This window comes from Strix aluco, chromosome 12, assembly GCF_031877795.1.
Source record: "Strix aluco isolate bStrAlu1 chromosome 12, bStrAlu1.hap1, whole genome shotgun sequence".
Classification (NCBI taxonomy): Eukaryota; Metazoa; Chordata; class Aves; order Strigiformes; family Strigidae; genus Strix; species Strix aluco.
This window is the reverse complement of record NC_133942.1, coordinates 10,833,939-10,857,119: the sequence shown is the minus strand read 5'-3', so window position 1 is coordinate 10,857,119 and position 23,181 is coordinate 10,833,939. Positions and strand designations below refer to the sequence as shown.

The 23,181-nt window shown below is 36.5% G+C and overlaps 1 protein-coding gene across 1 annotated transcript in view; it reads right to left on the bottom strand.

The window, feature by feature from the left end:
* THSD4 (thrombospondin type 1 domain containing 4) overlaps nucleotides 1–23,181 on the bottom strand; it is a 308,530-nt gene that overhangs the window by 38,594 nt on the left and 246,755 nt on the right. The window contains exon 8 of the mRNA XM_074837605.1: nucleotides 983–1,158. Coding sequence (XP_074693706.1) covers nucleotides 983–1,158 — 176 coding nt within the window. The remainder of the gene's footprint in view (nucleotides 1–982; nucleotides 1,159–23,181) is intronic.

Genomic DNA, 23,181 nt, shown 5'->3' with positions numbered 1-23,181 from the left:
TTTGCCAGTCTTACATTGCAATCAATCAGAAATTATCCTGAAAGAAGTATTGTTTGCATAATTCTTACATTGCTTTTTTAAGACACCGTATAGCAGATGGGGAATAACTTTGCCAACATCTAACTTTTCTCAGCTGAGTAATCAGGGTAGTTACTATTTGTTTTTCTATGAAACAACCCAGCACACTCACTTTTCCACCCCATGTTGCACTTAAGGGCAAAAAAGCCATAGCTGGATGAAACAATCATATCACCACTTAATCTATTTTTTTCCAATGAATGTATTTTACCATGTGTAAGTGTATAATCTCAGAACACACCATTTATCTTTGAGTAAATTGTAATCAATCCCAGTTATATATGTTATTTCAATATGATGCAGTAAAAATCTGTCCCATCTGACGTAAACTGCTTTTTCAATGATTCCCCCCTTAGTCAGAATTTGTCTTTTCTCTTCCTTTCTCAAATGGCTATTATTTATGGTCTCCTAGCACAGCTTTGTATTAAAACTGCCCTGCTTCAAATCCCACATTCTATAGTTTTTTGGACTTATGTTTCTTTTAAAGAAAATGGAGATGGTATCACTCTGTGAGAGGCCTTGTCAGATTTAGGTATTTGCTTCAGTTCACTGTAAAATTAAACTACACTAAAATTGCTTGATTAGGAAAGTATCTGAAGAAAATCTAGTTCACAAAAAACTTTTGTATGCTTTCTCTCTATTTTACTGAACAAGTAATGTTGTTTTACTGGATCAATAAAGTCTGAGAGAAAAAGGCTTCATTGCTATTTAGATTTCCTATGATCTGGAACAAGATGGGAACAACAGCAAGCAATAGTAAAATATAAAAAATACTGTTTCAAAATTAAAGGAACAAAACAGTAACAAGGTATTGGTACTGAATGTCATTTTAGTGTTGCCTGTTAACAATGAACTGAACAATTTTTTTCTATCACGAAGATTAATCTGAATACAAGAAACTTACATAGACATCAAGGACTTCATTTGTTGGCCCATCAGCTAAAAACGACTCCCCTGCAGTGCTGGAGATTTCATTAGGGCGTTTATAAGTGAACATTGTCCCACCACCTTCGTATCTCCCAGGTCGATCAATTGCCCAGTTTCCATTGATGATGGACCGTCCTGATCGACTCCGCAACGCTGTAGAGGATGGGGACACAAACACAAGGACTTTGATCAGAGGAAATCACCTTCACATATGGGTGCCAAATCAAATCCCTAAAGGTGCATTACACTGTTAGGTGTTCTCTGAAGCCAGGGGACAAAGCTCTGTGGCTGCTGAAAAGAACAGAGTTCTTTCAGTAGTTGTGGAAAAAAAGGCCAAGCTTTGAAAACTCTGTCTGAACACTTGGTATGTTTATGCTGCAAGAAAAGAAAGAAAAATCAAAGATAGCTTGGAAACCTTTTTCTACAGATTCTCATAGGTTGTCATGTGACTCTCAGCCAGCCAGCGGCATACATTTAACACACATGGTGCCGAGGAAGTGGTTTTCCTCGACTTCCTCCCCATTGAATTGACTGTTTTGTGATTTAGACAGAACAAAACACAGAGGCAGATACAGAAAATCAGTACGTTATACAATACAGAAGCACCAAACAATTTAGGGACACATGAATATCCTGGGTTGCCAAATATTCCAGTTATTCTTTATGAAGCCACTTGGCTACTCTTACCATTTCCTTTTCAGAACATGATTTTTTTTGCCAGAACATCTGCAAAGCCCTGATCTGCAGCACTGTTTGGAATTACAAGCTCTCTGAAAATGCTGATAGGATCTCTTGCAGAAAGAAGAGTGACTTTGCAAATCAGATACTAGCCAGGGAAGTATAAAATATGCATTCAATATCCAGTTGTGCAGTGCATTCCCTTTGTCATCATGGGCAAGTCATGGATTTCTAGGTGCCTCTGTTTCTTCTTGTTCCTACTTCCTTTATCTGTCTATGTGACTACAATTTTAAGTACTTAAGGTCAGAAACTCCTGCCACATACATGTGCATAATTTTATGCAATATTACAGTTATGTATTTTAAAAGATAGTAATATCTTGAGGCTGAAACCACATCAGACACTGTTTAAGTACACAGGAAGGACATGACCCCTTTCCTAAAGGCTCTACTCAAACATTTTCAATTTTATTACAGAATAATTTGCTTTTAAATATAGACTTTAGAACAGACACCAAAATCTATTAATATCCTTGGCTATATATTGCTTCACAATTTACTTTTTAATGCAAATTCAAGGTACAAGCTTTGAACTTACAAAAATTTAGGGTTGAGAATCCAGTTATTCCACAGACTGTTTCTTTGTCCTGTCACAACAACTGCGATACTCAGTTAAAATGCTCTCAGGATTACACACAACTATTTATACTGCTGGGAAAAACATTAAAAGCCCACATGCATGGCCTAGATGATGGGAAATTAAATTTATGCCATTAATTCCACAGTAATACACAGTAGAGAAGAAACTTAAATTGTTCTTACGTATTTCAGACATCTGAATTAACTGAACTAATCAACAGAAGCAGTCTTTCTGCTTTTGCTGAAGGCCTCTCGGTGAAGAACATCAGTGTGATCGTGTGGTGAGAAATGATCACAAAATGTCAGTGTAAAGGTGCATTATGTTAAGATAAAAAAAGACAGCAATAGAAAACCAATCTGCAAATATCATTCTTTTATATAAATTAGTGATTTTAAGTGCAATACTATTGCCACATTTCAAAAAACTGTGTCAATCACTTCATTACTCTTCGAGTATGCCCCCTTGTTGAACGAAAACTTTCTGTATTGAGAAAATTCCATAGTTACAGATAAAGATGCAGACAAATATAGACATATGGATCAAAAATCAGTTATTCCAATTCAAAACAAAAAAAAAAAAGGGGGGGAAGTAATCAACAAAAATGTCTGTGAATTCAAAAAGAATACTTTTCACAATGTGTGCATATAGGCCTATCAGCTTCAATACAATAAGAAGCTGTTGAGGGGAACACTGTAATAAGATTCAAGAAGGGACTGGACTGGTAGATTTAAAAAAAAAAATTAATAAAAGTAAATAGTTGCAAAAGAACAGCTTGATATTTAAGGTTTGAACTTCATAATATCCTAAGTATATTAGACTAAGACCTGTAATTGAGCAGATTATTTTATATTTGCCAACTGCATATTCTTACAGTATCTTATGAAACACCTTACTGTTGGTCACTACAAAATACAGGGAACTGGACAGATCACTGCCTTGATCCACAGAGTAAGTTCTGTAACCCTACTAGAAGACTGAGCTGATATCCAGGCTTAAAAGCAATCCAGAACAGAAGAACTCAGAACAGAACACACTGAGTGAAGGGACAGTGACACTCTTGGTGTCCTTGCCTTGTTAAGTTGCAAGATTCAAAGTCTTTTTCCCCATGGGAGTGGTTGCTACTGACTAACTGGTTTTAATTTACTTAATATTGATGAAATTGTTTATAGCAGATGACTTCATTGTGCTTTTTGATAAAATTTGTATACAGTGCTTAGATACCATCATGTACTTACGTCTCTTGTAAGTCCTTACCATTGTTAATTGTTAATGAAAAAGCAACGGTTCATTAGACAAAGTGAGTGACTCCATCAGTCTTCAAGCATCAACCAACTAGAATTTTCAGTTATGTTTGTGATTTCAAGTCAGCTTGCATTAGTTTGCCTTATAATACATGCAGAAACAGAGGTATGCAATACTAATATATTATCTAACTACTGCTAATAGATCTGAATTGCAGTTGTATGGGCTTTATTAATCATCCCTGCACTAAATAGCATCAGCAATAGCGTGGCCAGCAGGGACAGGGAAGGGATCTTACCCCTGTACTCGGCACTGGTGAGGCCGCCCCTTGATCACTGTGTTCAGTTTTGGGCCCCTCACCCCAAAAAGGCCATTGAATGACTCGAGCGTGTCCAGAGGAGGGCAACGAAGCTGGTGCAGGGTCTGGAGCACAGGTCTGATGGGGAGCGGCTGAGGGAACTGGGGGGGTTTAGTCTGGAGAAGAGGAGGCTGAGGGGAGACCTCATCGCCCTCTACAACTCCCTGAAAGGAGGGTGCAGAGAGGGGGGATGAGTCTCTTTAACCAAGTAATAAGCGATAGGACAAGAGGGAATGGCCTCAAGTTGCACCAGGGAAGGTTTAGACTGGCTCTTAGGAAGCATTTCTTTCCAGAAGGGGTTGTTGGGCGTTGGAATGGGCTGCCCAGGGCAGGGGTGGAGTCCCCATCCCTGGAGGGGTTTAAGAGTTGGGTTGACCCAGCGCTGAGGGATCTGGTGGAGTTGGGAACTGTCAGTGTGAGGTTAATGGTTGGACTGGATGATCTTCAAGGTCTTTTCCAACCTAGATGATTCTGTGATTCTGTAAACTGATACAGTCACACCTCTAGAGAGGCTAAGGACTCAGCAACCTACTTTTTCAAAGTGGGGTAACAATTGACATGTGTGCAATCTGAAAATTTAAAATATAAATTAGTCTTTACTATTAGTATCCCAGGTTGTGCAAGAAAAAAATTTAACTGGATTGAATCTGTTTTTCATTAAAAGGAAAATAAGGTAGTAACTGTACAAAATGAGTATAAAAGTATATAAATTAATTTAAAAGATGTATATTATTGCATTCCCTTCTTTCTACACTATAATTTTTTTTTTTTCCATCATTCTGGACAAAATGTAAGATGTAGGAATGTTAAGGATTAAAGCAGTTGGCTACCACCAGTTCTGAACCTATAAGAAAGAAGTCCTTACTGTTGACAGTCTTTTCTTCAAGGAAATACGTAGGACTGCCCCTGAACCACCTGTCCCTGTAAAGAGCCTTGAAGTTTCAGACTTTTACTTCTCCCTATGCAAAACACTCGGTGGCTAGACAGAGCTGCACCCACATAAACTCAGCAGGCATGAGTCACAGTGCGAACTTCCCACGTTTCTGCACTTCTGAAGGAAAGCAAAGTTAGTCTGTATCATTCCCAATAAAGCACTAAAATAGCTGGCATAATCAAGAACCTGGTACATTTGGCTTGCAACTGAAGTAAAAAATTTAAATAGCATTGATGGCTCTGGATCCGACCCTGCAAAAATATATTCACATATTTTGAAATTTTATTTTACTTAATGCTACATGTTTATTTTCCCAAGACCTGTCATACATCTGCTTGCTTCCCAGGTCTCGTTTTCTGACACATTGACAAAACAGTGTCTATACTGCGAACATTAGTTGAAAAATACTTTATACAACACCAGCCATGAAAATGGCATCATCATTACTCATATAGTGCTGGGATGAAACATTATGGCTCACAAACTATTGCATACACGTTAAATATGAAATCCATTCACACTATTTACATGCTATTTATACTTGTAACATTTTAATTCAAACAACTGTGGAGCAAATGCTTCTGCAAAATTTGTTGGAGACTGATTTTACATTGTTTTTTAATATGGAGTATTTCCTCAACTTTATGATTTGAGTATTTTTCTTATATTGCTGCTAAACAAATAAATGAATTATCAAGGGTGCAGAAAAAAGAGAGCGAGCTGGCTAAGATTAAATAGTTGTTAATAATCAAGCTGTAGAAAGATGGCTGTCTGAGAAACTCAGAGTCCATTAAACTTTCATTTCAAATCCATCATATGACAGGTCTAAAAGAGGCCTCCCCATAAAAAGAGAAAACGTGCCTCTTTTATGTTTTGATCACTCTGCAGCTACCACCTCAACTGTGCCCCCTGAAGAATTTTTATGGTGCTAATATTTTTAGCCAAAGCATGAAAGTTTATGAAGAGCTTTACCGTTAATTCCTCATACAGTCTGTAGCTGACTTCATCTATCTTTCATCCTGGGATCAGCTTCTTAACTAAAACTGTGCTGTTTACAGTGGCCTTCAGTAATATTTTGCACCAGAGATATGGAATATTTCAGGATACAAACTCTGATCAACACTTCTGCTTGGGCTAAAACTCTATGGCAAAATCTCAATAGGCCATACATTAAGACTTGTACTTCAAGTATCTGAAGAGTATTAATTTTTTTTTCTACAGTTCAGCTTCCAACTCTCCTTTTAAAGATGTTTTACAGCTCCTGCCTTCCTGTTTAACAATTCTATACAGCCTCTCCTACAACTCAGAAAAAAAAATAGTGAAAGATAATTTGAATCAAAAGGTTGTTGATGCCATGGTGCAATGGAGTGAAGTTCTGTAAACAATGAACTCATGATGGTTTATAAGAGTAGCTTTTGTAATCCTAATTTAAACTACATCACTGCAATCAGAAATTTTTTTTTAAAAAAAGTCCATCTCTTCACTACTTTAAAGGTAATTCCATTACTATAGTTCCCTTTTACTGTGATGCCAACTCTCTTGATTCTAACTCACAACATGCTCCAGCTCCTGAACGTTAGCAACTACTACATACTCTCAGGTGAATTTTAAAAAACCCCAAAACCTATAAAAAAGTTTGTAACACACAGAACTAGAAAAATATACAAGATGTGAACTTAGTATACTATGTCAAAGCTAGGCTACAAGTAAAAAGACTCCAGTATTATTACTGTTGTGAAAAACATCATCTAGCCTGTATCAAAACTTTCTATAAAACTTTTAAGTATGTAACAGCAAATTAAGAATCTTACACAGGAAAAAATGCACTGCTCCTTACCATTTACTAACCCAGTTGTTCTGGCATACATCAGTCACTCCACTTTCTCCTTTCCCTTCAGCTATAGCTAATTTAACAGCTAAGGTAAGTTTTGGTGTTCCAGTTTTTAAAAGTTTCACTCAACTCTCTCAGATAGGCAATTTCCTCATTAAAACTACAGCATCTCATTTACAGTATTACACCAAAAAACCCCAATCCCCCTCTAAAAAATCAGAGTGTGGATACAATTCAAGTAAAACCATTTGCTCCTCCACTCAAAAGTCCTATCTTAGACTAAGTGCCTAGCACTGCTCAAGCAGATGGAGAGGAATTTGGGAAAAGCTGATAGCACTGCATATCTCCTGAAGATAGTGTTCAAAAATGTGTTCTCATTCCCATGACAGCAGCTCATATGCATATTATTAGACATAGGGTAACTGCCTGATTAATTTTCTGCTCCTCTGTAGTCTCCTTGTTTCCAGAATTATTGTCTATTTTTAATGACTCAGGGTCCCACTTGGTTAAAATTGACCCGCAAGTCTTTCTAGCCTCTCTCAACTCTGAAAACTAAGTAAATAGCTGGAATTTGGTCATCTTAAGGTGATTCACCTGCGATATAATAAATATTAACCCAAACAATAAAATAACTCTCTGTCATGAACTGTATGTGTGAAAATAACTGTCCTGATGAAAGGAAAATGTCGTGAGTCAGACACAGTGAGGTAATGGTGAGTCAGTAAAAGAGCATTACATGTACAGATCCACTGCAGAGATTAGAGAAATAACTCTACATGACAAATCCGAATATATTTCCAGCTAACAAGTCAAGTTTGAACAAAAGTAGTTTTCCAGGTATTTTTAGTTACCTAAATTAGTAACAAGACTCATTAAATCTACAGTGGAAAAAGACCTGAAGACTTCCAGAACTTTTGATTTCACAGTAAGTTCACATTATGCAAGAAATCCTCTTCTTGTGGCATTTTCCTAAGTCTTAATTCTGGGAAATGCCCAAAACATTTGCTTGTGAAAATTAAAGTTTGCATAAGCCAATGTAAAAATACATTCAGCTTGACTTACAGGACAAAAGTTCATATCACATCTTAATTGATCTCATTATTATTATAACATAGTACAACAAAAAGGACAAAAAAGAAAGTGAGCAATTAAATAGGAACAAATGGCAACTGCCTCTATAAGATATGCAATTTACAGCGTACTCATGTTAATGTGTCACGTATTGTCAGCATTACACATGTGGAATTGTTACATGTCATCAGACAGCACCATTTAAAGATACTCCAAAATATGAAGAGAAAAACAGAGTGTTTCCTTTATTTATTATTCAGCTTACTTAAATATTTCTGAATATTGACAGTAAAAAATGCCAGAAAGAGATTCAAGTACTTCCAATAAAGGTAATAATCAAAAGCTTAGCATTAAATACTAACATAAACATTGTAGACATGCAAAAAAACTCCCCGTGAATTTTATCGATCAGTGTTTAGCATGAATGAATGATTAAAATCTAATAAATTAATTTTTAAAATCTACTGTGAAGGTGCCAGACAGTTTTCAAGGCAAACAATTCTGGGCAGCAGATTGTTTATGGCAAAAACTTACAGTGAAATTTTTGAACAAACCATTAGTTTGGATTTGAATTTGGTGGATGGGTAAGAAAAGCAATAGTTTTGTAGAACTATGTGAAGGACAACTATCTAAGCAACTTCTACAACAATTAGCAACACTGTGCAAGGTAAAATAAGAGTTTTCAGTTTATTTATCCTCATGTTTGTCAAATGCAGATTTTGATAGTTCATTTATGTACATGTTCAGCTTTAGTCTACCCAATGTTAAACACACCTCATATAATATAAAGTAAGTCCGGTCTGGCATTGAAAATTTATAAAATAGATGCTAAAAGCTCTGTATGATCCAGGAAGAATATACATGCACTATTTATTCCCAGTACAACGTCCCACCTGTGCTTCAGAAAACTGGAAACATCCCAATCCATATAAGCAGTTTGATGTATTTTGTAAACTTATTGCTGAATGACTCCTATTTTTCTAACCACTTCATATCTGAAGAGAAATATTTTATGTGTGGGCCTAGTACCTCACTATCCGCAGTACATTTTCACCCAAAATCGCATAGGCACAGTACCAATAATAAAATGAAACCTCTCAAAACTGGCAACAGCACTAATATTCAGAGTAATACAGTATATTTTCTGTCCTAAGGCCTTTTTGTCTGGGAGAACAGTGTCCTAAGTCCTACTTAATTGCTTTACAAACCACATAAAGTCTTTAGAGAGACAGAATCAAAGTTATTTCCCATATATTAAAATTATTAAGTGTCTCTCATTTGGTCCTGACCCAAACAGAGAGAAGCAGAGAGTAGTTTCTCTCTTCTAGGAAGAGGATTGCATGCTTGCAGCTGTGGTCAGTGGGAAACAAAGTGAAGGCTTGTGCTGTTGAAGTTAATTGCAAATATCTCGCTGGTAATTTAATCCAGTGAACCTTGACAAGCTGCAGATGCACTCAAGACGCAAGTCAAAGATTGATAAAACATGGTAAAAAATTATGTGATAAATCTTATTTTTACACCTCAGCACAAATTTTACTTGACACATCATATTTGAAGCATATTTTTGGTATTTTACTTCAATAAGCATTTTTTTTTTTTTTTTTTTAATTCTGTTGCCATTTAAGTCGAATTAAAGTGTAAGAATATTCTGGCTAAACTAGTTTTCTTTAGAAACACGAACACCTTCCCAGAATCTTTAAAGAAAGTGCCCCAAAACAGCTGCAGTAAATAATATGACTACTTCTGAAATGAAAGAAGTGAAAAAACCACACAACTTCTACTATTTTTTTTCCTGTGTGAAAATACATTATATGGAGCTTTCAGAGACAAATCTAAAATATTCAAACAATGGATTATATAAATCAGTGCAGAATGGTGCATCTTGTACCACTAAACCATCAAGATACCCTTTGGTGAAATGTCCTGTGAGCTGTCAGTCAGTTTCATCGTAAAACCATGCATAACTTGGCAGTGGGGAACATAACAGTAAGGGAGACTTGGAAGTGGGGAGTTTATTGGAAAAATCCAACAAACGGACTGCATCAAGCTGGCCATTAACTCTGAACAGCACACGCTTACAGCCCGTTGACCAGCTGCCATACCACAAGTCTAACTCCTAAAACCACTGGCTACTTCTGAATGTGTATAGACTGTAAAACTCTCTCTCCAAATGAAGACAACTTCAGATACTTTTTTTTTTTAAAAAAAAGCCTATTCAGTTTTACAAAACATAGCTTGTCTTCATGCCTGTCAGCCCTGCAGTGTGGAATACACAATACATTTTAGGTCAACAAAGAAAGAGCATATTGACCACAATCTAGGAATACTACTTGAAGTGCCTCTGATGCATAAAGAGAAAAAGCCAAATGCCTAGAGACTCAATAATCGAGAGGTTTAAAATAATGACATATGCATCAGTTCAAATGGATTTTCTGAAATAACTCCTTTCCAAAAGCATACATATTTGCTGATTTTTAGAACACACCTTACTTACAGAATATTTAGGAGAAATTTGGCACGCTTCTTGTGAACTGAATTATGTATTATTTCCCTCTGACCTTTTGAATTCAAACTACTATTGAGGTCACGGCAAAGCTCCCACGGCCCTCAGCTTAATTCAAGAAATAATAGTAGGGCTAAGAATCTTGTAATCAGCAAGAATCAAATGATCTTCAACAGTCTGATCCTACAAAACCCTTACTCTAGAGTCAACTGAGGATATCAGAAAATGGTTTACAGTTCACTGACTGGGCCCTAAATTAGTATCAGATTGTATACACTCAATCTGAAGACAGTATCTCTGCAGGTAGGACACCTTCATCTCTTGCACTGTACTTTATTTCTTCACTGGCAACTAAGACAGGGTAAGTGTACAGATCTTCTATAACAAAAATGGGGCATCTTCTAACTCTGCATAGCTGAGACAAAGTGTTGCTGAACTTTCATACATTTTGGAAATTCAAAGCCATTACTGGTCACTTTAACAGCGTCAGAAAGGATGCAGACCAGAGAGTGGGACTCTCCACTGGAAAGTACTATATGACCTTACTTAATCCTAACACAGAAGAGCACTTTCTAACACAAACTTCAGGACAAAAAAACCTCTGTGTATGCGTCCACTATTCCAGGGAGGAGGACCAGAGGCAAATGTAATACAAAAGCATAATATGACTTTTCATGTGTTTTTTAGATCCTGACTGAAACCAGGAGTAAGTTGGATCATGTGGTATTTCCAGTTCTTTTTCAAAACCTAGGAACCAGAACCTTCTGCACATGTATCTAGGTTTGAGATTCATATTTGGATCTGTAAAGCATCTGAAATTTTGGTTCTGTCTTTCTATACAGTTACCCAAATTAGTGTAATGTAGACCCCTACCCTTACAAATCTTAATAATTTTTTCACCTAGTAGGAACTTAAAAACCTATTTCTTAGAAATGCCACAAACATTTTTCCTTATGGCTTTGAATAGCTTGGACACATGCTTATTTCCGAAAGATACCGTTTCATGTTATCCACCAACTGAGTAGCAGTCGTAACATTGCCAATTAAGTATGACACATAGTGTTATTGTTAACAGTAGCATTCAAGCAATTGCTTAAATAGTTTCACAGTACATACTAGATAAAAATAGACACAAAAATACCAGATCTGCAATACTATTACAAGGAAATGATAATTCAAGTACACTGTTATTTCCAAAGAAAGACTTAGGCAGTTTTCTTTCTTATCTAAAAGATTAACAGTAGACTTCAGTTCAACGTTATGTTCTTCAGCAGAATCCTGCTCAAGGAGTTTTTCTGATATTCTACTTGTGGAGCTATCACACCATATAAAAGAAATCCTGCTTCATCTGAAATAAATTTGAAACAGTGAACTGCATTAAACTGATTTTGCCATGTTTGTCCTGAGATTCTACTTTGGCAGGTTTTTTCCTTCTACAGTGACACAGTCAAAAAAAAAAGCCAGTACAAGAGATTCCTGCTCTGCTGTCTCAGGTCTAATTTACTGTTGTTTCAGTTGTGAGGGAACAGACATATTCTGGATGCATTTCCTAATAATTATCAGAGCCATCTTTTTTTTTTTTTTTTTTTTTTTTTAAAGGAAAACATGATCTAATAATTTTGCATCAATTTGAAGACTAGGCACATAATCTTTTCTGTCAGAATGGAAATAGATTACTTAATGGTAAATTAGAACAGGTGGATGAGAAATCAGTTGAGCTGATGGAAAATTTATCTTCAATCTCTATTAATGATTATAAGTTGGCTTTTCTGAATCTGCAGTTTCACACTGCAGATCTGCGTTATATATAGATGTCACAAAACAATCTTTATTACTAATACTAGATGAGTGTGCTGGAATCCAGTTCCTTCAGAGTTCATTTACTTTTTGCCATTCATCTTGCTTGGCCACTTTTCTACAATGCATCCAGCAAGCTTAATGAAAACAGCATTGCCAGTTCTACTTCAGTTACTGGGCAATTTCCTTTTCTAGATTTCATGTAATCACCAAGTGCTGAGATGTTGGGAATACAATTTCTTCCAAGGACATGCTTAAAATAAATAACATATTTGTTAAGGTAGTTCTTTAATACCTACACTTCTTCCTGCCTTATCTATTTCATTTACCCGTGTTTTTGGTCCAAAATCTGACAGTATTTTAAAATACTTAAGATTATCTTAAAATTTTCTCCAGTTTTGATACATTTTTCTTTTGTGTTTGACTATGTTACAAGCAAGTCCAATACTAATGAATTGATAAACCTAAATTACAAAGGCTTTTCGTGCTTTGTCAGCTGTATGCTGTGATCAATCTACATTTCAATTCTGAATTATGTGCAGAGATGTGTCAGTGATTGCAGCACTGCATTCACAGAAGACAAATTATTGTCAACTTTTCGAGTGGTTTGTTGCCCAGAGAAGACATGCTGTCTCCTAACTTTTCATTTTAGATTTTCTGACTACCATTCTAAGCTCCCCTGCAGACCACTGTTAAAAGCAGTCTAAAACCAAACAACCGATCACTCTTTCTACACTATCTACAGCTGTTCTAGATGGTATAGCTCAGTAGAAAAAAACCAGAGAAACCCCAAAATCCAAATAATATTACTTTGGCACAAAATGAAATGTTTTCCTTTGGTGTCAAAACCTTATTACCTTCAGTCTGACTCTGAAAAATGTAAATTGAATTTGAAATTTAATGATGTAAATGAGCTCAACTTAAAGGACTTACACAATTAATCCACACAATGACAGTATATGATAAAGAATGATGAGCTTTCCATTTATTTTCTTCTAGCCATTCTCTATACTTATATACCTCAAATACATTTTATTAAGTACTATTGAAATAATCTATGAAAAGCTCATTCTCTTTTAATTCACACAGAAATTTCCTTCAAGTTGAAAGGGTAGGAGGGTATGACTGAATTCCAAATTCCACTAAAGTCAGTGTAAATATTCTGCTGTTTTCAATGGTATATAATTTTACCATTGTTCAGGTTTGTCCTAAAAATACTGAAGAGGAAGGACAGAAGGGCTGGCACAAAAGCAGACTGAATGAAATGAAATGAAATGAAATGAAATGAAATGAAATGAAATGAAATGAAATGAAATGAAATGAAATGAAATGAAATGGGGAAAAGATAAAGGACAGCACTAAAACCCAGAGGAATGAAGTAAGAATCATGCATGTCGTATCTATCTGAAGAGAAACTACATTAAATGTAGACGCAGTTGCACATCTACTATTCTGGTTTAGGAAATACAGCAGTTCAAGGGAACTCTTGTGGTTCAGGACACAGGAACTGATCAGCAGAATAACAGACATGTAACTCATAATTGTGGGTTTTTTTCTATACAGAGCTTCAAAAAGTCTTTTTACATTCTTACTTATACATCCTTAACATCTTTCTTTAAAGAAGGCAGGGCATAACTAAGGTTAAAGTTTCTAAATGGCAGTCTCAGAAATTCAGCTCTTATAAGGCTTAACAAGAATTAACGAAAAAGCATGGCTTGAATTTTTAGCAACATATTTCCTACCATACCTCAGTAACATCAGGAAATACTCTTCACTGGCAATAGCTGTAAACCAAGTACTTAGAAATAACAATATTCAGGACTAGTAGTCTCCAGAAGGGATACATTTCCAAACTAGTATGTGATATTTTAGCTATGCAACTCCCAGCGAACCTGCAGATTATAGTATTTGGCTTAGTTACATAATCTCAGTTAGAATCTGGTTATTGTATTTCAGGAGTTGATCAGACTGGCTGCTAATGGCTCTGAAAGTGATAGCTGAGCCTTCTGGCACAGCTCTGCTGTGCATTAGTTAGCCCAGCACAGAAACTCAGCACACATTTGGCGTAAATCCTATGGGTGGATAAATGCAATTGAATTATCTTCTAATCTAGACACTACTTCAGTCAGAAGGGCCAGATTAGTGAAATACACATGTGCAAATACCCCACTCTTTTCTCCAGCTGGCATAACAAAAAATGTTTTGTACCTCCTTGCACTCCTGACAATTGCCAAGAACTGGAATAGTTGTAAGACAGCTAAGTTAAAACAGCAGATTGTGATATCTCTGCAGAAAAACAGCACTGTATCTCATGAGAATCAAAAGCTGAAGTAGAAAGAATTATAACTGCTTCTTTTGTTTGCTAAATAGCTTTAATTCCTTGCGAAGAAAAACAAGATAATGAATATTCCTAAGCTGTTTCAAATTTCAAGTGGAATTTCTCAAGAATTTTGGATACTCTGTGTGGTAAAGTTGCATACTGTAACTCAAAACACACAGATCTGTGAGCTGCAAAGCGCTGCTGGGTTCTCTAGTTTAGGCCTGAATTCCTCTGGCTCAATGTCGTTCCCACTCTCTGGAGGGTTTTTGAACCTAGTGTCTGATTTCAGGTCAGTCTGACAAAGGTGCTGAAGTCTCAAATACAGTAACATTTGAACAAATGCTGACAACAGGATAGAGGAAAGATCTAAAATAGTTTTTCCCTACTGAAAAGCTGGTTACAGCATGAGCCCACAGCTATCTGTAACGCTAGGCCAGCCAGCTGGCCCTGCAACGTATGAAGTGTTTAGAACCAGGGCCAGCACACAAAGTAGATCTGAACGTCACTGGCACAGAGACTGAAGTTACGAGACCAAAGAGAGATCAGAGGTTATTATGGGTGGGAGAAGATTGGCTTTGATTAATTTAGTGGCCATTATGGTAAGGATACAGGAGCTTTCATTAATTCAGGGGCTGCTACAGTAAGGATACAGGCCACAAACTAAACCAGACAGACTTAGTTCCACTGTCTATGTTCAGCCCTGAAAAAAAGTTCAATTCTTCACTTATTCTCTCTTCCATTAAGGGCTGACAACAGCATAGTAAACCCTGGTCTTTAGCTTAAAACAACATTAATTTATTACAGAACCTCCTGAGTATTTGGCTCTTAGCAAAGAAAAATAATATATACACTAGTGAAAGGCTGTCTCCATTTACCTGAGAACACTTTGCCAGAAGATGAATTCCTGGCACAATAAGCTGGGTGGTCAGAGGAAAGCTGGAAATACAGCAAGTCAATTCAGCATTGGTATCCACTTTCCCATACCTTATTTTCTGGCTATAAGGGCTCTGGGCAATCCTACACATGTTATTGTTTATCTGCACATTTAAACATAAAAAAGATGCTCTGGAACTGAACTGATTTTATATTTATTTGACAAAGCTATCAAACCATGTGAAACACACAACTGATACCTGGAGGTAAGCCCAGAAACCTACAGACATGACAAAAATGGAAATAATCTCTTTTTATTGATGATTTTTATAGATCCAAGAACAACAAAGAATATGACTGAATTATTTCATGAAAAGCAGCACAGGATTATCACAAATACCAATCATTTCAGTGTATCACTTATCATTCTATCATTGTTCTTTATTCTCAAGCTACCTCCTAAGTTAATGAAACAAAAATTTTCTCTGATCAAACTTTTTCATGGAAACACGGAAAAAAAATCATGGATTTGCAAGTTGTGAGTCTATCCCCAGATCACTAAAGTCTGACTAGTTAACGGTGGTATTTTGTCTGCAGCATAGATAGAACAGTGGAGTCTGAATAGATAACAGAAGAAAAGGAGTTAGGTATCACTAGTACAAACTTTTAATTATTTTGCCATCAGGAACTAAATTAAAGTTTTTCCGAACATATGTGGGAAAGAATATATAAATAACGAGAAAGTTATTTTTTCCCTTCTTTTACCAAGAAGTTATTTTCTCCTACCTATACTGTGCAAGTAGATCTCTTGCAAACTGCTCTGCAGACAGTTGTTAGTATTTCTCAAGTTTGATCTTCTAGACCTGCTTCCAGTCCCATAGGTCTCCTGATCAATACACTGAGCAGAAATTGTTATATACATAGAATAATACAGGCCCAGATTTTCCAAAGGAGCTAGGGGAATCTCAGTAGCAACAACAGGACAAGTTTATGCTCCTAAACCATGAAATATGACCACAATGAATTTGTCATGCTGAACATTAAATATTCAACACGTCAGAAGCAAATTTCTTATTTGTCCTTTACAATTCCACCTTAGAAAAGAAGAATCCTTGTCTTCATGTCTTTGATTAATTCATATACTTTGACAAGCTCTATCTTCTCCCTTTAATGGAATTTCTCCAGTATCACTTTTTCAGAACTATGAACTATCACTATAGTGATTAGCTATAGCCTTAGTTTTCATTTAAACCAAAAATTATATAATTCATAATCTATTTTTCCTGCATTTCAGACATTTTTCACACTGTTTAAATCAACAGTGAATTTATTTTTTTTGTAAAAGTACATCTAATACACCTAGTTTTATACTCAGCTGGGAACATTTTTTCCATATTTGAGATAACTATGTGTGTCTTTTTATGAATGCTATGAGTAAAGAGCTTGTTAAATATCTACCTTCCCAAAAGTAATTTAAACTGGCTTTCTGTTATAAACACAAAGTAAATAATTACTGCAATGGCAACAGGTATAACATGTCTACCAAAACACTTCATGCTACTACATAGTATAGATTCCTACAAGAATACAAAGTCTTTAACTTCATATGACCTATTTCAATCTGATCCAAGTAAAAAAATAGTTTTATCAGGGAGAGGGTAAATACAGAGAAATCAATCATCTTAATCCAGTTCTTTGTGGGCTAGACCATAATGATTGCCATAATTTAAAGTGGTTACATTCACAGGCCACTGCCAAGTCATAAATCAAAGTCACAGATACTTCTATGCACATCGTATTCCACTGGGTGAATACCTTAAGAGATCCCCTCCCATACCCTAATACATTAACAGAGCAAGCTACCACTTCTTTGGTGGGTAAGCTGTTTATCTGCATATACCGTGATCCATAAATGCTTTGTAGGGTAATTCTGCAAACAAATCTGACTTTAAGTGCCAGCTTGGGATTGAGTGCCGCTCTAACACATTGGCTCAGTCTAGAATCCTGCTGGGAACAAAACGAGATCAAAGTGGCTGAAACTGTCTTGGAGAATATTCATGCTGTATCAGGGAGCCACTGCCAGCACAAAGCCCAGCTCCACTCTCTTCTGTAATGTAATGCAAGGGTGAAAGTATGCTGACTGTTTGCTTTAAAGTGGGAAAGGACATGGCTTGGGAGAAACTCTGCTGTACTGCGCTGTAATTACTGCTGAACAATCTCCTTTCCTTTCCTTCTTTCCTCCTCCAGTATTTATAGCTCAAGTGACCCAGAATCAAGGATCTGAGATGTTGTTCTGCTCAGTGCCCTTTTTCACTCAGGCTGACCTCTGCATACTGAGCACGGAAAATCAAGTTTGTCAGGTGACCTCCCTATAGCATGGAGGTCACTGGCAAAGCACCCCTCATGGTCAAGCTGGAGAGGATTTCACCCAACACATCCATTCCACCTGCTGCCTTTTTATGCTTCATAGCATTGATTCCAATAGTTAAACATGTAAGCACTAGTTTAATAGCTACCCTGCTATTACACTATTAACAATAAAACATCACTGAAAACTTGTTGACAACCAGGAACTAAAGGCTCAAGTAAACTAACAACCTTTTTAAAACTACTTTTCTTTATGTCTCTTAATTCACTAACCAAGACTTTTGTGTGGCCTTTGTTTAATTTCAATTGTTAAACTGGAAGTATATGATGCATCTTCCAATTTACCTCTTCTTACTGACTAATGAAATACAGAAATGGTCTAACTACTGATCAAAAAACTAAGAACATATTATTTGGAGAGAAGAAAGCCAGAGAGGGTCAACTACATAAACTTAGTAGAGCCTTTAGGATCCTTTAGAGGCTATGCATGTGGTATGCAATCGCTTTATATACCGCACAGCAGGACTGGTAGTAACTGCCAAAGTTTGCAAAGCTTGTATAGTTATTATGTAACATAAAGCAACTGAATTTGAGAAACACTCAATAAAGCTAGAGTCACTCTACATTTACAAAAACGCACAAAGTAAGTTTAAACAAATTAACTGAACCAAAAAAGTCTTTATCAGAGATGATTATTACCAATTCAAGCAATCCATGGATACTTCTTTGATGACTTCTAATAGATACATAAATTCAGTTTAAAATTCTCCCTAGCATTTTAAAGAACACATTGGTAGAGTGAGTTTTTGTTTGAATGGGTTTTGATATTTTCCACTGTACTGCCTTTCAATTAGCATCTTATTTTCTTTACTTTCTCCACCCCTTTTATTTCTTTTCTATTTACTCATTTTTTGTTTCTATACCAGATGCCAAAAAACCCCTAAACTAAAACACAAAGCCTGCCCACCTCATCCAAAGAAACCATAACCAGCCTACCCAACAAATATGTCTCTTCCATTCAAGCCAATAAAATTGTTGTGTACATCTGCATGGACAGTTTCTTCTGCTCAAAAGAAAAACCCAAACCACAACTCAAAAACAAATCAAAAAACCAACCAAACAAAAAAAAAGCAACAAAAAAAGCCAAGGTTAAAAAAGGCATGGAATAATACTGCAAACCACTGCAATATAAATAATGTACTGGCTGAGCAACACATATAAAGGCTTTTACTGGCATAACACACACAGAGCCAAAAAGCAAACAAATACTACTCTCTGAACAATGACATTCTCTGAAGCTCACTATTGCTGCCCTGCTGATCAGCTAATGGAGTTTTCTTTTTGGTCAAAGGAGTTGTTCAATACTTTTCTCAAATACATGATGTAAACACACTGTTTCTTCCCACTTCTATATGCATCGTGAAGAGAAAGGCTGCAAGACTTTGTAACACCTTTTTTCAGTTATAACCTTCCAGAAAAGACAGATGCTAGGCGCCTGCCTCATCAAAACTGAGCTAAATGTTAATCACTCTGGGACACAGACTTCTATCATCACTCTCAGTTTGGAGTACAGCAGGAAGCTCAGCACTTTATTCAGCAACTGAGGCTGTAAACAGTGTAAGATCTTCAACGCGCCGATCAAAAACCAATAATGGTTTCCAACACTTACTCAGACAGGGCAGGAATATTAAAGCAACAGAAAAAGGGCAAAACACAATTGGATTAGATTTCTGTAGAATGAAGATCTTCTATTGCCCCAATGCTGTAGTCTCTTAATTTGTGTTTGTGCATGCATATATATAGACCTGGAAGCCACCAACATTTCCACGCTAAAACCTGTTCAAAGACAAGAAATATTGCTGCACCCTGAGCTGACGACAAAAATCCCTGCTGTCACCCTGGTTGCCAATGACCAAAGAAGACAGTATGTTACTGCAACCTCAGCTTCACGTAACATACCATATATAACAGATTAATAACTTATTCAGGAGATCTTCTCCCATCTCTTAGGTACACTTCTGTCTACACTACATAGGTAGATACCATAAACCCAGTACAGCGAAGGTAACATTTTCTCATTTAAATTGGCAGACTGAAATACTATCCAGAGTCTTCGGTACGGCACATTTATCTGTCTTCTTTTAATTAATCCCTGTTTCAGTGTTTCCAAGTTCACAGCCTACTTAACAATTATTTTACTTCCAAACTAAGTATCATGCTTATATTATTTAAGGTCCATATCTTCTAGGGAAAATATCTGACCACGAATTGACAATGTGAACTAAATATTAAAGATCTTTCTGGGCAATACTGATATGCATATATTCCAAGTCCAGTGAGTTTCAATGCTGCATATTTTTCATTTATAATCCTTTCAAAAATCCACACAGTAATTTCAGTGGTTAACAGCATATCCTGATTAACTTCAGTGAAGACAGAAACAAACCCCACCCTAAATACCAAAACACAAATTGGTTCCCTTTACAATGACTTACTGTCAGATACAGTTTAGGATAATGGTCACTTGAGAGAGAAAGGAATTTCTGGTAATTCAGTGGAGAGATAAAGTATTTTCCATTTTCATACTAGAATATATCCACAAATACCGATGACTTTATTTTGTTTTGCCTTTCTTTTCCATTCATTTAATGCGTCTTTCTCTTGACTCTGTCTCACACAAAATCTATTCCATGTGTTTGCAAGTATATCTTCATTATAGGTATTATTACCATTATTATTAGTAGGTTTTAAAGCTCTTTATTCAAATCAGGTGTTACTACATATTGCTTTACTTCGCAAGCAAAGAGCCAGGCCTTTCAGCTTGTCTAAGGCAGCACAGTTCCAGTGAAATCAATGGCACCATTGTAATTTACAACCCATTGAGGATCTGCCCCTGCTTGTTTGAACAGCAGCTTTTTTACATCCACAAGCACGTAGGAATAAAAGTCTGCCGAAAGTTCAAAAGCATTTTTAATTTTTGTGCACTTGTTTTTGAACACGTTTAAAGTTATTTGGGCAGTAGAAAAAACACTTTATCCAGCTAGGCTCCAAATGTGTTTAATACAGTTCATTGCAGTAGGAGTGCTTAATGGGCATTTTCAGGCTGCTCCTTATCCCGCTCACAGGATCGTGAGGATCCAATTAATTAACGTCAGAAAAACACTTTGAAGATAAGAAGCACTTTCTGTGATGATTTTCTCAAAGAACCAAGGGGCTTTTGTTTCAACAGCCAAATTCTGGATGGAGGCATGAAATACAAACCCATACACCGGTGGTCTTCAGCAGAAAACACCACTGAGAGAAGGTGAAGGAGGACAGCCTTGCACAGCAAGAAGTTTCAGTCACTGTTCCCACCTTCCCTCTGGAACTATTTACCATGCTGAATGGATTTTAAGTGCTAAACAGCTACATCGCTATTTATTATTAATTTTAAAAAGCAGTGTCTTGAAATACTTTTGGAACATCTTAATGATCTATTAAAGTCTGGGAGCCTTTCAAAGAATGAGAAACATAGGCGGCTCTGCTTATACTCACAGGCACTATGTAAGCTAAACCATGCACAAGATGAAAGGTCGGGCCCATTATTGCATTCCCTCAGAAGATCACTTCTAGGATTTTTTCTTATATTGGTTTGGACCCTGAGAAAGCATCATGACAGTCAAGAGGTTCAAAATCCATATTTAACTCAAATCCACCATTGCTTCTGCTGAGGATGCAAATATGCAACACCTTTGGTAGCACCCTCACTTTCATCGCCGTTGTAAAACCCAATACTTCGCAAAAGATTAGTATAATTTATCTGACGCAGACATGCCGAAACAGAATCCGTACTTCACACTCTTAAGTATCTTAGACTAATTAAACACATTACCATTAACTTTGCTTGAAAACCTCATCTACATAGTGTATTTTCAAGGTTTTAAGTTGCCAGAGCCAGCACATATGCAGGCCTGAAGAATTCCACTATTTCATATTCTGCACTATTACAGAGAGTAGAAGTTTCACCCTTGCAAGTGGTGGTACTGAGCTGCCTTACAAGGAGAGAAGAACAAGATGTGAAAACTGCAACTCAGACATTAAAAGCTGGTTTTCAGTTTTCAAGGGAAGAAAGCCATAGGGTGGCTGCTTTATACTGGAGGAGGGAAGAAAAAGCACAAGCAGGTGGCAATGTGTAACAGTTATCAGTTCTTGTTAAAATCTAAATCCAACAAGAATTTGACTCTACATATACAATATTGTACCAATTTTAAGACGTAGGTATACCAGAATGAAGGAGTAACAGATGACTCGCATATGAGCACATGCTACAGTCAGTGCTTACAGTTCAGTCTTGTTAATTCATTCTACCTCTAAGACATGCTGAAAATTCAAAGTTAGTAAATGAAAATGGCAAAGAAAGCAGCATTAGTCCATGACTAATGACAGTAAATTCATGAGGAAAATCTGTGTCTTCAGATGTATACACAAAATATACTAAGGAAATACTAAAGAAAATTTTAGGCTTTCATGACACAGTAATGTTGTATTTACTCTGTCACTGTATTCCTTTGCTTTAACATGCAGCACTCAGTTTTGGATTCTTACCTTACAGTCTAACAGACGATTTATTAACTCTTTAACACTAAGGAGTTGAGGGTCTCTAAGCTTCATTAGAAAGTACTCATCAGCACCTGCAGAATTAAGGACAATGGAGATGCATCTAGCTAATTCTGAAGCCTAGTTGGGTTCCAACTTGTTTGATTTCAGTTGGACTTCACAGGAATCCTGACCACATTACCACTGTTTTCTGCTTAAAAGGAGTGATGAAGGTAACAGACTGAAAAAAGCCTTCCTTTCACCTCCACAAAAGTGTTAAATTGCTATTGCTTAATCTGTATTAGAGATGATATTGAAATAAAAGCAAGATGCTTCCATCCCATTCCACACTCCCCTATGTCTTCCCCCTGAATCTTTAGAGACATTCCAAGGTGGGAACAAAACCATTTCATTTGATTTCACCTTTGCTTCAAAAGTGTATGCAGTGGAGATGGAGATGCCAAAGACACAGCACATTCTAAACTGAAAAACAACAGAGAACAGTGAATTTTAAGATTCCTTATTTGCTTTGTTTTGCAGTTTAACTTTCAACTTTAGCCAACAAAATCTAAGACAGGAACAGGACTCTGGCAGGATAGAGTATCAAACATCCTAAGGCGTCAGACTCACCTGATTCTCAATAAATACAAAGTAACATTAATCTTCCAAGGTGCATACAGAAAGTCACATTGCTGTCTTCTTAAGTGTTTGAATCTCTGAAATAATTGTCTGGTTTTATTTTTACAGTAACATTGTGTTCTACTTGTTAGTATGCTCATTTCACAGTCTGTTAACTGAAGACAAATAAAGGCAAAGAACAAAGATGCAAGCTGCACCATCCTAAATAGCTTGTGGAAACACTACTTCTGTTTGTTGTATGGTCATCAGACATACTTCTCCCTGGGTTCCAGGTACACGCCTCTCCTGACACGTGAACTATCACATGCAGTTTGTTATAAAGAAGCACTCCAAAGGGCCACCATCAGT